Here is a 15,898-nt window from a genome sequence, read left to right as displayed (position 1 = left end):
TTTTTTCTTTCATAGTGACTTTCCATTTTCAATAGTGAAATTTAAGTTGCCTTTAAAAATAAAATTACTTAAATCTTAAAAATTGTTGACTGTCAAAAAGATTTCCAAAACTCAATGAAGTGATATGTCAAAGCCATTGTAGGAGTACAGAAACATGTGAAGCCTGGGAAACTCTGGGTAAACCAATACCAGGATTAGGATGAGCACTTCCCAATACCCAGAAAGGCTGCAAACCAGATCCCCTGGTCCAGTGACATCTCCTCAAACAACTCTAAACGAGTGTTCTCCATGCCAGATAGTGTCATTCTTACTACCACCTACCACCCTGAAAAGGACAAACAACTGTTTTGTTTTTCTTCTGTAGTCACATAAACATTTCTGATACCAACTGTGTGTGGGTTTTTTTCCACACCAAGCAATCCTCTAATTCTCTGCAGACACCAACTGGGTGTTCTACAACTCAATTCAATTCAATTCAGACACTGTCTTCCTGGAATTCGTGTCAGATCCCACAAGTTAAAGGGGCCATCACACAAGACTCCCCCCACTGCAGATGCCAAGTTCAAGCCACCCTTAATGACTGACCAGCTATAAATTAGGGGTTCTCATGAGCCTCTTCTTGAGTTCATTAATTTGCTAGAATAGCTCACAGAACTCTGGAAAACAGCTTACTTACTAGTAAGTAGATTTATAAAAGTATACAACTCAGGAACAGCCAGATGGAAGAGATACCTAAGGTAATATATGGGGGGTGGAGTGCACAGCCTCCATACCCTCTCTGGGCACACCACCCTCTCAGCACCTCCCCCTTTTCCCCAACCCCAAAGCTCTCCAAACCCCATCATTTAAGGAGGTAACACAGGCATGATTTATTAAATCACTGGCCATCAGTGATTGAACACGATCTCTAGCAACCAGGCCCCACTCACACTTAGGAGCTTCCCAGAGTCACTCATTAACTCAAATGTGGTTCAAAAGGGGCTTGTCTGCTGGGCAGAATGGCTCACGCCTGTAATCCCAACACTTTGGGAGGTGAAGGGACGAGGATCACTTGAGCCCAGGAGTTCAAGATCAGCCTGGGCAGCACAGAGAGACCCCGTCTCTACAAAAAATACAAAAATTAGCCAGAGGATCCCTTAAACCCAGCAGGCTGAGGCTGCAATGAGTTGTGATCGCACCACTGCACTCCAGCCTGAGCAACAGAGTGAGACCTTGTCTCCAAAAAAGCAAAAAAGAAATGACTAGAGTTTTAGGAGCTCTGTGCCAAGAAGACCACAACCAGATATATATTTCTTTTTACATCACAATATCACACACCACCTTCTTATCCAAGAAGAAAAAGGAAAAAGAGGAAAAGCTATGAGCCCACAAATAGGAAAAAAGTCAGACTTCTCTCACGTGACTTTGCCTCTCACCTCCACCTGTCATCTGCACTTTAGGAAGTCAAAAATTTCCTTAGTCATGGAACTCTCCAGAACCCAGAGAAAACAGACAAAAACAAAGCCAAAAAGGACCTACTCTACCTGTCAGTACTAAGACCTTAAGACACCTGGGGTTGGCGGGGGCGGGCAACCAATTAATAAGTACAGTAAGGCTAGGTGTGGTGGTTCACGCCTGTAATTCCAACATTTTGGGAGGCTGAGGTGGGCGGATCACAAGGTAAGGAGATCGAGACCATCCTGGCCAACATGGTGAAACCCCATCTCTACTAAAATACAACAACAACAAAAAAAAACATTAGCTGGGCATGGTGGCATGCACCTGTAGTCCCAGCTACTTGGGAAGCTGAGGCAGGGGAATCGCTTGAACCTGAGAGGTGGAGGTTTCAGTGAGCCAAGATGGTGCCACTGCACTCCAGCCTGGAGACAGAGAGAGACTCCATCTCAAAAAAAATAAAAGAAAAAAGAAAAAGAAAAAAAAAGAAGTACAGTAGGCCCTCACATCTGTGGATTCAACCAACCATGGGTCAAAAATATTCAGGAAAAAAACAGTAAGAGTAACAATGCAACAACAAAAAAAATTAAAAAACAATAAAATATAGCAATTATCTACATGGCATTTACACTGTATTAGGTATTATTAGTAACATAGACATGATTTAAAGCATACAGGAGCCTGGGCACAGTGGCTCACACCTGTAATTCCAACACTTTTGGAGGCTGAGGTGGGAGGATCATTTTCAGCCCAGGAGTTCAACAACAGCCCAGGCAAGATAGGGAGACACCATCTCCACAAAAAATGTATTAGCCAGGTGTGGTGGCATGTACCTGTAGTCCCAGCTACTGAGGGGGCTGTGGTGGGAGGATCACTTGAGCCCAGGAGGTTGAGACTGCAGTAAGCCATGATTGTGCCACTGTACTCTAGCCTGGGTGACAGAGAGATTCTGTCTCAAAAAATAAAATAAAATAAGATAAAAGAGGTTGTGCATGGGTTATGAGCAAATACTATCCCATTTTATACAAGGGACTTGAGCATCTCCAGATTTTGGTATTGGAGGCTTGGGTAAGTCTTGGAACCAAATACCAAGGGACAACTGTAATTATTTACCAAGGCCCAGGTGCTGGGTGGGCCCTGCGCTCCATAGGAAAGGCAGTGACTTTCAGGAATAGTCTTATCGGGGAAATAAAACTACCAAGCATAAAAAAACTATTGAGTAATGAACTATTAAGCAGTATTTTACCCTAAATTTTATCTAACATGACACCTGTAAGAAATAAACAGGTAAGCCGGGCGCGGTGGCTCAAGCCTATAATCCCAGCACTTTGGGAGGCCGAGACGGGTGGATCACGAGGTCAGGAGATCGAGACCATCCTGAGCTACACGGTGAAACCCCGTCTCTACTAAAAAATACAAAAACCAGCCGGGCGAGATGGCGGGCGCCTGTAGTCCCAGCTACTCGGGAGGCTGAGGCAGGAGAATGGCGTAAACCCGGGAGGCGGAGCTTGCAGTGAGCCAAGATCGCGCCACTGCACTCCAGCCTGGGCGACAGAGCTAGACTCCGTCTCCAAAAAAAAAAAAAAAAAAAAAAGAAATAAACAGGTAAGGTACAAGTAAAGCATCCCAACCACCACTAAAAACAAAAAAGGTTACAAAAAAGGTACCAGTGGCTGCACTTTTAGAATCTATCTTATACCTGGCATCAGAGCACAGAGATATACAGTTCTGTCAGTGCAACAGTGCTTAGAATTATGAAAAGCTAAAAACAACATACATCAACAGAAAAATAGATAATATACATCCAAACTGTGGAATATCGCTCAACCATTAAAAAAGAATGAGGTAGATCTATGACAGAAAGATAGTCATGACAACTTACTAAAATAAGAAAATTGCCAAACACACAGAGATTGACCCTATTTCAGTTTCTTTTTAAAAGGAGGAGAGGGGGTGTATCTGCATGTAACATTCTAGAAGCAAATACACTGTTGACATTTGCTGGGAGTATGAGAATGAATGGTAGAAAACTGAGGGGCAAGGAGGGCAAACAGAGAGACTTTTTTTTTTTTGAGACTGTGTCTCCCTCTGCTGCCCAGGCTGTAGTGCAGTGGCGTGATCTTGGCTCACTGCAACCTCCACCTCCCGAGTTCAAGAGATTCTTATCCCTCAGCCTCCCGAGTAACTGGGATTACAGGCACGCACCACCATGCCCAGCTACTTTTTGTATTTTTAGTAGAGATGGGGTATTGCCATGTTGGCCAAGCTGGTATCGAACTCCTAGCCTCAAGTGATCTAACCACCTCGGGTTCCCAAAGTGCTGAGATTACACGCATGGGCCACCATGCCCAGCCAGGGATTTTTGTTTTTGACTTCATACCTCTCTACTGCTTGAAATTTTAACAGCAAGTTGAGTACAGAAATACCAATTATTCAATTACTAATACTGGATGACACACACCCACCTGAATGTTTTGAAGGAATTCCAGGATAAACTGGAAAACTATTGACCAAAATGAAAAAAGGCCATCAAGGGAACTGTAAATGTGACCCCTAATCATAAGGACTTCTTAAGACCTGAGAATTATTTTTATTTCCATATTAGACAAGCTAGTGAAATATAAAGACTAAGACCACTGAGTAGATCATTTGCGGTTTTAGTGTTGCTAAGAATGGGACCTATGAATAAGAAACAGGAGAGATCCAAAAGGCCTAAGGATGAGGCTCCTCAGGATTGCAAGAACAGAAAGTGAGGAATGTAAAATCTTAGTTTTGTAAATGACACTAAAGACTTCCACTGAAATAATGTGCCAAGTTATTGGTGCCAAATTATAGGAAGATCCTGGGAATCTATGCAAACAGAAGGAAAAGTGGCAGATGAGTGTTAAAATGAGCATATGGCCTACATCAGGCATATAAAACAACTTCTCAGCTGTCAGCTGTGACCTAGGAATGGGATCTGAGTCACTATAAGTGGACCCTGAGGACCCCAGCCCAATATTGAGCCACAAATTAAAAATAAAGTGTCCTGGGAACCATCAAGACAAATGCGAAGAGAGAGAAACCACTATCCTCCTCTCATAAAATTCTGGTGCACCCACCCCCACATACATACATTTCATTTATCATTCATGTCCTGCCCCTTCAACTATAAACAGTACAGAAGACAAGATCAGTGGATCTCACATGCCAGCCTGAGATCAATCCCAAACTGATTCTTTCAGAATAGCCTAGGAGTGGCTTTTTTTGAAAATGACCTTTCCAGGCCAGTCCCAGAGCTTCTAATTCAATGCCTGGGAAAAGTCTTCTAGGTTGTCCTGATGTGATGACCTGTTTAGGAAATCACTGGGCTCCTTTCTCTCACTCTGAATCTACTCCCAGAAAGGATTTAAGGTTTACCATAAAAAATAAAAAAAATAAACTCAAAAGTAAAGAAATCATGTGAGCAACTGCCAAGAATTAATTTAAATGATTCCTATACAGGTTGAGCATCCCTAATCCAAAAATCCAAAATCTGAAATGTTTTGAACACTAACATAATATTCAAAGGAAATGCTCATTGGAGCATTTTGAATATCAGATGTTCTGGCTCCAAGCAAGAACAGAGCTCAGGACCCTATTAGCCCGCACACTCCCAATCAAGAGCAGGAAAAGATAGACTCTCCCTATGAGCCAGGGCCTCCCTAAGTTCCCTCCTCTCCCCTTCCTTTCTCAATTCAAGATCTGCTGCACCAGGAAAATGTCAGGGTGTTCTGAAGCAGAGATAGGACTAGGTGAATAAAACCCACCAGAACCATGTTCCTCTGGGTCTCAAGCAACACTCCCACTAGTTTATCCTCATACACTACTGAAAGGAAACCAAGGACTCCCCCTTACTTCTATCTACCTTCTATCCACTCCACCGTTCAATTATTTAGTCTCATTCTAACTCTCTGGTCTTCCACACCAGAAAACCATATTTCCACTAACCTGCTTTCTCAAAATAAAGATTTTTTTAAAAAAAGAATAGGAACAGAAAACCTGCTTTATGCAAGATAAGCAGCAATTCAAAGTCAAGCCGTTAAGGTATGAGATTTCTCAGCTTTGTTTCAGCATGCCTAAATGAAATGTAACACAGGGTTTCTTATAAAATCACAGCCTTATGGGACTGGACGATGCTTAGAGACAATGCATCCAGTAACCTCATGTTAGGACAGTTTGAGGTGGAATATCTTACCCAACATTACCCAAATGGCAGCACCCAGGCCAGAACCTGTGTCCCCTGACTTCTAGCCCAATGGTCTCTTCTCTCTGCCACGCTGCTTCCCAGGGACAAAGTTAATAAATTAGATTACTAACTTTAAGCACAGATTCCTTAAATCTCCTTTATTCCTCTTGTTACACATGAAGTTGGTGCTACAAGACCATCCCAAGCAGACTACTGGCCAAATAAACAGAACTGAGAACTCAAGGAGCCTCAAACTTTGTTGAGGAATAGGGAGGAGATGGTACCTTAAATCACACATGATAAGCATATAAGTGAAGAAAATGTGCCAAGCCAGTTTATATTACAGATTATACATTTCAAAAATGGCATCTGAAAATGACATCAACATTTTAATTAGTTTTATTTTTCCCATAAGTTGCTTAACTTCCTAACTTTTAAAAAACACCAACTGAAACCACTGTTCATTTTTTCTTAAACATTAGAGTGAAGAAAAAGATTATTAATTTATCATATTGAGCTAATGAAAATAAGTGAAATCCCGTAACATTCCATCTATATCAAATGATCACAACCTGTGATTCCACATAAATTTCTGCTGTAAAAGCAAAAAGCCTATGTCAGTCTCCCAAGAGAGGAAGTAGCAACAGAAACCAAGTGTGTATCCATCTCCCAGCAACAAATAAGAGGAAAAGCCAGATAAGTCCAGTAACAGTTGAATCCCTTTATTGCATTTCTTTTCCCTGATACGGCACAAAATTTCCTACAGTATGTACCTATGCTCTTCTTGGAGAAATGAAATAAATCCAAAGACCAGACTCCAAAGGATATCTACCATGCCCCTGTTAGAACCATATCTGTCAGATGGGTAGCTAGCCTATGCTCAGAAGTGAGTGGACAACAGGCCTTAGATAACCTTTTACCTCAATTCAAAACCCTGGCCAATTTTCTCTGCTAAACCTACAAACGGAAACCACAATTTTCACTTGCTCCCCAAATTTCATCCTCGAAGTAAACTGGGGCATAGACTTCACCAAATCATTTGCCCACTATTGCCAGAACTAGTCACTGGCCTCGGAAGTTCCCACTCATGTTAATGAGCCACAGGGTGTGTGAGCCAGTTCTTACCTGATAGTTTTGATCCCTGATGCATGCTACTTTGTTTTTCACTAACTAGGCAAAAAAGTACTGCCAGAGGCTACAGTCACAGTAAATTCCACCTAGTAACAAAATGCTAACAGAAACATAAACAACAACAAGTTCTAGATGCTATTTAGCTCTTATTAAGCCTACTCTTGGCATTTTTTTTTTCATCCATGTTTTTCCCTCAATTAGAAGAAAAATAGTGACTTTGGGAATACACAGGACTAGCTGATAGTCAGAAGATCTTAGTGTTAATCCTATTAGAAACAAGCCTATGACTAAGTATTTTTTCTTATCAGTCTCCCATTCTTTTTTTGAGACAGAGTCTCACTCTGTCACCCAGGCTGGAGTGCAATGGCCCGATCTCAGTTCACTGCAACCTCCACCTCCCAGGTACAAGTGATTCTCCTGCCTCAGGCTCCGGAGTACCTGGGACTACAGGTATACGCCACCATGCCTGGCTAATTTTTTTTGTATTTTTAGTAGAGACGGGGTTTCATCATGTTGGTCGGGCTAGTCTCAAACTCCTGAACTCAGGTGGTCTGCCTGCTTCGGGCTCCCAAAGTGCTGGGATTACAGGCATGAGCCACTGTGCCCAGCCTCCCATTCTTAACATTTATTCAGTGTACTTCATGTCACTGATTAGCCAGGTATGGTAGCACGCACCTGTAGTCCTAGCTACTCAGGAGGCTGAGGCAGGAGGATCCCTTGAGCCTAGGAGTTCAAGGCTGCAATGGGCCATGATTGTGCCACTGCATTCCAGCCTGGCAACTAAGTGAAATTCTGACTGAAAAAAAAAAGAAGAAGAAGAAATCATCAATGGTGGAAACCCCAGGGACTTTGCGCTTGCTGTTCCTTTGGCCAGGAACGCACTTCCTTTATGGTTAGTATTTGATGTCCATCAGATCTCAGCACAAATGCCATCTTCTGAGAATTCTTTCCTAAACACAGTATCTAAAGGACCCACCCTCTCCCTTACTACCAACCACTCTGTCCCAGTTCCCTACCTGCTTTCACTATCTTGTATGATCATGCTTATTTCTTGTTAACTTCTTTATTGTCTGACTCCTCCATAAGCCATAAGGACAGAAATTTGATCTACTTTTTAAATTCTGTTTCTCCAATGCCCAGAGAGAGCTTGACAGATAGCAGATGATCAATAAATATTTGTTCAGGAAAGAAAGGAAGTATAATTGCTTCTGATTCTGTTTCATTAGTTACCATACTGCTAACAAAACTAGAGCCAGATAGGCACTTCCTTTTGACAGAAAAATGACAGAAAACCTTTAAGACACAGTAAAAATTTAGTGTTCCTTTACTTACAATCTTGATTAAAAGCTACCAGGCTTACCTGCTGGGAAATGGGCATTTTAAGACCACAGGGAAAAGCCTTCCATACTGGCCTATCTACTTCTTTATAAATGGCCCTTCTAAAATATTGTTATTCAGCTACCTTATCCTTTGGAATAGTAGAAGGATATTTCAAGTAGCTTAGGAAAGGTGGGTTTTGTTTGTTTGTTTTTTCCTGAATTGGGGGAACCCACCCCCAATATTTCAACATAGCCAGTCCCTCTGTTCGGGGTCCCTGACTTCCTGCAACATTCCTGCATGAGCTAAGTACACGTAGGAAAGAGCAGGTCAACAAACTACTCTACCCCCACTGAACTTTTCAAAGACACACACTTCTTAGTTCAGAAACCTAAGGGGCCAGGCACAGTGGCTCACATCTGTAATCCCAGTACTTCGGGAGGCCAAGGCGGGCAGACAGCTTGAGGCCAGGAGTTCAGGACCAGCCAACATGGTAAAATCATGTCTCTACTAAAAATACAAAAATTAGCTAAGCATGCTGACGGGCGCCTGTAATCCCAGCTACTCAGGAGGCTGAGGCAGGAGAACGGCTTGAACCCAAGAGGTGGAGGTTGCAGTGAGCCAAGATAGTGCCACTGCACTCCAGCCTGGGCGACAGAGCGAGACTCTGTCTTAAGAAAAAGAAAAAAGAAAAGAAAAAGAAAGAAACCTAAGAAACATTTAGCTATAATGAACTAAATTATAGGTAGCATTTCCTAGAGGCTGTACACTGAAGGAATCTCCACTAAGTTACCCAGCAAGAAGTCTACATCTTGCTTTACAACAACCTGACAGCACAAGTCCCACTGAAGGAGAAAATTATGGCCCTTTCCTCCCTTGTGTCAATTTGCCTTGGTCACCCAGTGAGAATCATGGTTCTTAGTATAAAACAAAAGACTGGCAGAGGCATTCCTTTCCCCTTCTGAGGCAATTAAGTGGGTGGGGGAGGGTAAGTGGAAATGGGAACTGGGATTTGGCACTGTGTGTCCTCCCTTTAGCCTTCCACACCATAAGCAGGATAAGATATGCTGCCTCCATGGCTGCTTTCGATAAGCATATAAGATTCAAGAATTCAAGATTCATTCTGCTGTTGCAAATGCTTGACAAGAAATGTGAACATATCCAAAGAGAAAAGAACAGAGAGTAAACCAGGTCAGTAAAACCAGAGAAAATAGCCATCTCTAAGCTAAGTGGGGGTGACTTGATTATACTAAGTACCCCAACACTTCTCCCAACCTCATCTACTTAACATCTGCTGACAATATTCTGTTGCAGTTAAAGAATATCAAGCAAATTATTCAAAGAAACCCAGATTTTAAATCCTTCAGGGTTTCGAGAAAATAAGATCTGATTTGATAGAAGACACATATTTATCCAGGTTATATTTTGGCCACCCACATATTTCTGAGTCTCATCCCAACTCAGAAAATACAAATCCATCTTCAGTTTTTCCATCATCCTTACTGATTTTTTCTGTAACAGAACAACTCCAAAATGTCTGTATCAACTTACTGTCCACTTCCTCCTTAAATATTCCAGAACCAACTCTGTTCCTTCACCCCCACTCTCAAGAGCAGACACAGGTGTTAACATCACCCTCGTTTTTTAAAAATTAGTCAAAGTGTTTTACAACTGGATTCCCAAGTTCTTCAACCTTAAACAAAATAATGTAGGACTTAATAGCATAGCAAAGCAAGAGACCAGAAGAAACTTGCACCTCTCACGGCCCTACAACACTTTCTTCTGCCAAAAAAGAGGAAGGACTATTCCTCTTTACAGCAGCAAACTTCAACCCTAGACAATTTCAGACCTTCAGCTCAGCCTGAGTCCAGATAAATCTAAAGAGTTCACAATGAAAAGCGTAGGTCAGTGTTCCAATTTCTACCTCTCTCCCAAAAGGCAGAAAAGTAGTGTCTCCTGTTTTCCTATTCATCAAACTATTTCTTTTTCACTTTCATCTGTCACAGAGCTCCATCTTCCTTTGTAGAGTTCTTGCAAAGCAGTTCCTAGCAGCAATGGAAACTATTACTCTCCAGGAAAATACAACTTTGCTTAGCAGAAGAGCTTCACACAGAGCAATTTGCCAGTGGTCAATTTTTCATTCCAGACAAGGCTTCTAAGCCTGGCACAAATCTGCCTGTCACTCTGCAGTTCACTCAGCTTCCCTCCCCTAATCCCTGCCTGTAACTCACCCATCCCCTGTAGTGTGGTCAGAGAAGGCAGTGCAATCTATACTCAGTACGGATGGCTCAAATCACTGAATTGTATATGCCACTTCCCAGACTCAACCATCTTCCACACCATACTCCTATGCGAAGACCATAAGCACCAGATGAAGTCACTTACCATAACAGCAGCTCCCGGACAAAACAAAGAGTAACATCTCATCTTTTCTCAATTATAGACAGCTTCACTTTCCTGCAATTTGCGGCTATGCATCACTGGCCCCACCCTCCATGTTATAAAGTAATACCCTGGAGTCATGAAGTCAGAGACATCATGCATGATATTGAAGAGCATGTGCCATGGCAGACAGACTCAGGTTCAAGTCTCAGCTCTGCCTCTTATTACCAATATAAGGTACCTATCCTTGGGTAAACTATTCTTTCTAAACCTCAAATTACACATCTGTAAAATGTACCTGACAATCGTTATTTACTTGTTAGGTATTATAAGTGAGACAATATGAGCAGAATACTCAGCACAAGACATGACAATAAACACGTAATTGGTGATATTCAGTATCCATGGCGGTAATCTGTGGGCAGTCACTGTACAGAACCCAGATGCCCTAAAAGCCTCCAGCACTGGCAGAAACAAAACTATGTTCAGCTTCATTCTATTCCCATTCCACAAATGAGAGAGACTTTTAAGAACAATTTAAACCTCAGCAAGGAGAAATCTCAGAAAGATCTACTCTGTCTTACCACCAAACCCAACATGGGACAGCCAAGAGATGTTTTTGTTCCTATGGTGAAGGGAAGATCAGTGCAAATGAAAAAGCTAATGAAAGAAGAGCCACTTTAGGATAATCCTTTCATGAGTCAGGTCAGTATTTCAGAGGAAATATACATGCGGATCTTGGAAATTCTCTTCTCATTCAGTTTCTGATCAGTTATGACCCTCCATTATACATAAACAAAAGGAAAAGGCAATATTGAAAATCCCAAGAATCGTGGCTGGTGGCAGACTATTACCTTAAGAAATGAGCACATGGAAATTGGGAGAGGGGATCTTAAAATCGGCTTTACACACACATAAGCTGCAGAACATTTTAATCTTGTGAAAGATCATGGGATAATTAAATGAATTTTTTTAAAAACTGGGTCTTGCTATGTTGCCCAGGCTGGTCTCCAACTTCTGGCCTCAAGCGATCCTCCTATCTCGGCCTCCTAAGTGCTGGGATTACCAGCATGAGCCACCGCGCCGGGCCTGAAATAGAATTTTTCTAAACTTTCTACAACAGCTAAACTTGTGGAGCTTTGAGAGAAAGCATCACATAGGATATTTGCTGTTGCAGATGGAAATGTCAGAACTGCAGTGTGAAACGACATCTAAAAGTTTACAGTCATCATAAACCAGAAAATTTGGTAAAACCAAGAAATGTCAGGTTCCAAGATTTGGGAGGGTTTTGGGGAGGACAACTGGGAGCTGGTGATAAACTGAATTGATATTATCAAATTATCATGGAGCTAGGCGTAAACTGTAAAAATAAACTTTGCAGGTTCAAATTCAAAATTCAAGAATTTTCAAAAAGTTGACGGTATATAAAATCAGGCAGAATCTATAGTGCTATGAGCACTAGACTAGGAATCTAAACACTTAGGCTCTTGTTCTGGCTCCAACCCAAACCACCATGTGACCTTAAGCAAGTCACTTGCCTTCTTCAAGCCTATCTCCTTATCTTTAAGGGACGGGAGAACAATAATGATTACTAAGATTCTTGCCGGCCTAACCTTTTAAAAGTCAAAGGCACACAAAGATCATGAGTTTTCAGGTCTACACAAAAGGTGGAGGGAAAGAGAGGAAAAGAGGGCCACAGAGTGAGAAAACTTGGGAGTCAAGTAACAGCGTTTGTGGGAACAGAAAAGTTTCATGATGGCCAAGTACTCGTAGAGAAGAGCCGATGTCAGGATCTCGAAAAACTGCTAACTACTCAGCATACGTCAAAATGAACAGAAAGACGGGGGATGGGAGGACAGATATCAACGAATTGTCTCTGTCAATCAATCAGTAATCGATCTGTCCTGGTAAACAGCCAGGAGATCCGAATGCGGCAACCTCGGAAATCACTGTGACCCCTGATGTCAAGGTGTCCGGGAGGCAAGGAACAAGGGGACTCCGTGTCTGCTTCCGAGGATTCGGAGAATCGATGAAAAGTGAGGAAGGGGGCAGAGGAAAGGGGATCTGGGACACGGAGCAGGCTGGCGGGAGGTGGAGTCAATGCCTGACTCCCGCCCGAAGGCAGGCAGAGGGGTCGGTGTCCGGGGCCCGTTCTCACCATCTTGACGATGCCCCGCTGCACGGTGGGGACCGCGGGTCCCCCGGAGGAGCCGCCGCTCTGCGCGGAGGACGCCATGTGTGGAGATGCAAAGGCAACGAGTGGAGCGGCTGGCCGGACTGGAGGTGTCAATGTGGGTGTCGGTGTTGGTGAAAGGGAGTCGAGGCGAGGGGCAGGCTGGCTACCAGCTGCGGAGGGTGGACGGGACGGACTCGCCGGGCGCTCACAGGAGCAGCAGCGGGACTCGGAACGAAAGAGACGCGATCTCCGCCGCCGCCACACGTTCTACTCGCCGCGCAAGCGTGCCAGAGCGCCACCGCCCACCGGCCAATTAGCGTCCAAAGCCCGCCGGACCTCAGGCCAATAGGCACCCTGCTCGCGGAGCCCCGCCCCTTGGTCCCCAAAACGGTGGCGAGTTCCAGGAAGCGCTGAAAGAGTTGATTTGCGAGGATGGGCTAAGTATGGGGCGGGACTTCCGGGGCAGCCGGCGTAGGTAATGTCGGGAGGTGTAGTGGGAAGGAAAGGACACGTCAGCATCTGGCCGCGGGGCGCGGGGGGCCATGGGAGCCCCAGGGGCGGAGTCAGCTGCGCCCAGGGGCGGAGTCAGCTGCGCCCTCTCGCGTGACCCCGCCCATGACGCCCCTCCCTGCCGGCCGCAGGGGCGCACATTTGTATGCCCACCTAGGCGGGCACTGCTGTACCCGGAAATGCGGCCTGGGAGGGTGGAGCCACGCAGGCAGAGTCCAGGAGGAATCTCCGTACCCGCTCCACTCGACTTCCGACATTTTAGCTTGGCTAAAAGTATGGAGAGAACTTGGAAAAGTCAGAGCTTTGTGGAACCTCCTACCGATGTGCGCTTTGACCCACCACGCGGCCGCGCGCCCAGCTTGCAATCGGGAGTGTGTCTCGCTCTTGTTTGTGTCGCTGGGGTCTAGCGCTGGTGAGGCGTTCCATTGATGTTTGTTAGTGGGAGGAATAAATGTCTCTTAGAGGAAGGACGTGCCCCGTATACAGGGGAGAATGACCATCGTTCTTCGTTCTCTTCCCAGCTGCTCCCGTGACGTTAGGGAAAAGCCTCGCTTGGCGCTCTCCCCCTACGCAGTGTGAAGCTCCTGCAGCCACCAGACACCCTCCCTAGCCCCAGTAAAGAGGTGGGGAAGGAACGGGAGAGCCAGGGCCTACAAATATTTAGTGACTGTTTAGCGAGAACTAATATTCGTTGAATGCCCACTATGTGGAACCAAGGACCTTGAATGTGTTATGTCATTTAATCGTAAAACTTGGCTCTACACTGAAGACGTACTGCCCCTGCAGTTCTTTTTGTTTTCTTTGGTTTTGTTGTTTTTTTGAGACAAAGTCTCGCTCTGTTGCTCAGGCTGGAGTGCAGAGGCACGATAACAGCTCACTGCAGCCTTGACATTCCCGTGCTCAAGCGATCCTCCTGCCTCAGTCTCCTGTGTAGCTGGAGCTGGAACCACGGGTCCGCGCCACCGTGCCCAGCAGATTGTGTGTGTGTGTGTATGTGTATGTGTGTGTAGAGATGAGATCTCACTTTGTCACCCAGGCTGGTCTCCTGGGCTCAAGTTATCCTCCTGCTTCGGCCTCCTAAAGTTGTGGGATTACATGCATTATCCACAGTGCTCGGCACCCTGCTCTCTTAAAAGATTGTAAGTTAATTCTCCCGCATTAAACATATCCCAGGGTCAAGTTTTGAGGTCACCTTCTTAGATCCCTAATTTGCCACCCTTTTCCAAAAAAAATAAAAAAATAAATAAAATAACCTCTGTGGAGGTTCGTTTCATCTGATTATACCCCTCTCCATCTCGTGGCTTTTTATCTATCCTACCCCTATTCCTACCCTGTCCTTCATTGCAATTGTTAACAGTTGGTGCACACTCTTCAGCCAATAATCCTGAAATACTTCAATATCTATGAGCATGACTTATTCCATACCCTGGCCTCTTTGCTTCTTGATCTCATCTTCAGTAAACTTGACCTCTGCACCAATTTAGGACGTTCTCCAGTACAGATAAAACACCATAACTTCATAGATACGATTGTAAACTCAAACACTTTGTTCTTTGATCATAACTGCTGTCCTCTCTCCCTTCTCACTCAGTTAATTGTCTTATATCTTGTATTTAGTTGCATAACAATTTGCCCCAAAACTTAAATAATAAAACAATAAGCATTTATCTCACAGTTTTTGTGGGTAAAGAATCTGGGCTGGTTGCCTGCCTTTTCCTCCAGGTCTTCTCTTACAAAGCTGCAGTCAAGGTGTCAAGGGGAGTTGGGGAGGGGACTGTGGTCTCATCTGAAGGTCCTCCTCTGACTGAAGGTAGATTGCTTTCCAAGCTCACTCATAGTTGCTGGCAGAATTCAATTCCTCAGGATGCTGATCTAAGAGCCTCAGTTTTTCAGTGGTTCAGTTTCCTTCTACGTGCGTCATGGGTCTCTCCAAAGGGCAGCTCACAACTTAACCGCTGGTTTCCATCAGAGCAAGCAAGTGAGAGACAACAGAGGACAAGCTTTAACTAGAATTTAAAGTCCCTGAACTCCCTACCCTCACTTTACCAGCTCCCCCCTGCCTTCTCCTGGATCCTTGGCTAGACTCCATGCACTGTCCATCGTTTTAGCCCCTTTCCTACCGATATCTTCATCTATTATTCCCATTGTCTTTCCTTGGGCCCACCTGTCAAAACTCAACTCTAGGCCCTCTGTAGCTCTCTACTTTCTTCAAACCTACCACTTACCTGGAGAAAACACTCAATTCTGCAGGTTGGTGCCACAGTGAATTAATTAATGGGTCCTCACACAGTGCCTGGAATTTCTTCTCTTTATTCAGTCAGCTCAGCCTTGAACTCTACTGAGTTCGTTTTAACTGACTCCACCGTCTCCCACACTCTAAAATAGTGATAAGGCCTCCTACTTGGAAGAGAAAATCATCAAGAACTCCCTCCATTACCCACTACCAAATCTAAAATCTTCCTTCTCATTCCTCTCTTCTCCCTTGTTACTGTCAGCTAAAGAACAAAAAAAAATCAAGCTTTTAAAAAATAAAAGTTAGTTTTATCCAGAAGTCTTACTGAGGCCCAAGGACTACATATTGCCCAGGAGCAGTTGCCAGACTGCTCCTGCACAGTGTTTCAGCCCTTTGCTTATATACAGGAGGTGGAGGTTCAGTACATGCAAAATCACATCAAAGCTTGGGTGTCAAGAGTATATCTGGTTATAGAACTCTAAAGTACATATGGTTATAGATTGTAGAA

General features: G+C 44.1%; 1 protein-coding gene across 1 annotated transcript in view; it reads right to left on the bottom strand.

The window, feature by feature from the left end:
- The window catches only part of SND1 (staphylococcal nuclease and tudor domain containing 1), a 443,852-nt gene extending 430,690 nt beyond the window's left edge, over positions 1-13,162 (bottom strand). Inside the window, exon 1 of the mRNA XM_011939537.1 lies at positions 12,630-13,162. Within this exon, the coding sequence (XP_011794927.1) occupies positions 12,630-12,707 (78 nt within the window). The 5' untranslated portion in view covers positions 12,708-13,162. The remainder of the gene's footprint in view (positions 1-12,629) is intronic.
- Between the last annotated feature and the right edge of the window lie 2,736 nt (positions 13,163-15,898).

The sequence above is a fragment of the Colobus angolensis genome, unplaced genomic scaffold, assembly GCF_000951035.1.
Source record: "Colobus angolensis palliatus isolate OR3802 unplaced genomic scaffold, Cang.pa_1.0 Scaffold182, whole genome shotgun sequence".
Classification (NCBI taxonomy): Eukaryota; Metazoa; Chordata; class Mammalia; order Primates; family Cercopithecidae; genus Colobus; species Colobus angolensis.
Note: the sequence above shows the minus strand (reverse complement) of the source record. Positions and strands in the feature narration are given on the sequence as shown.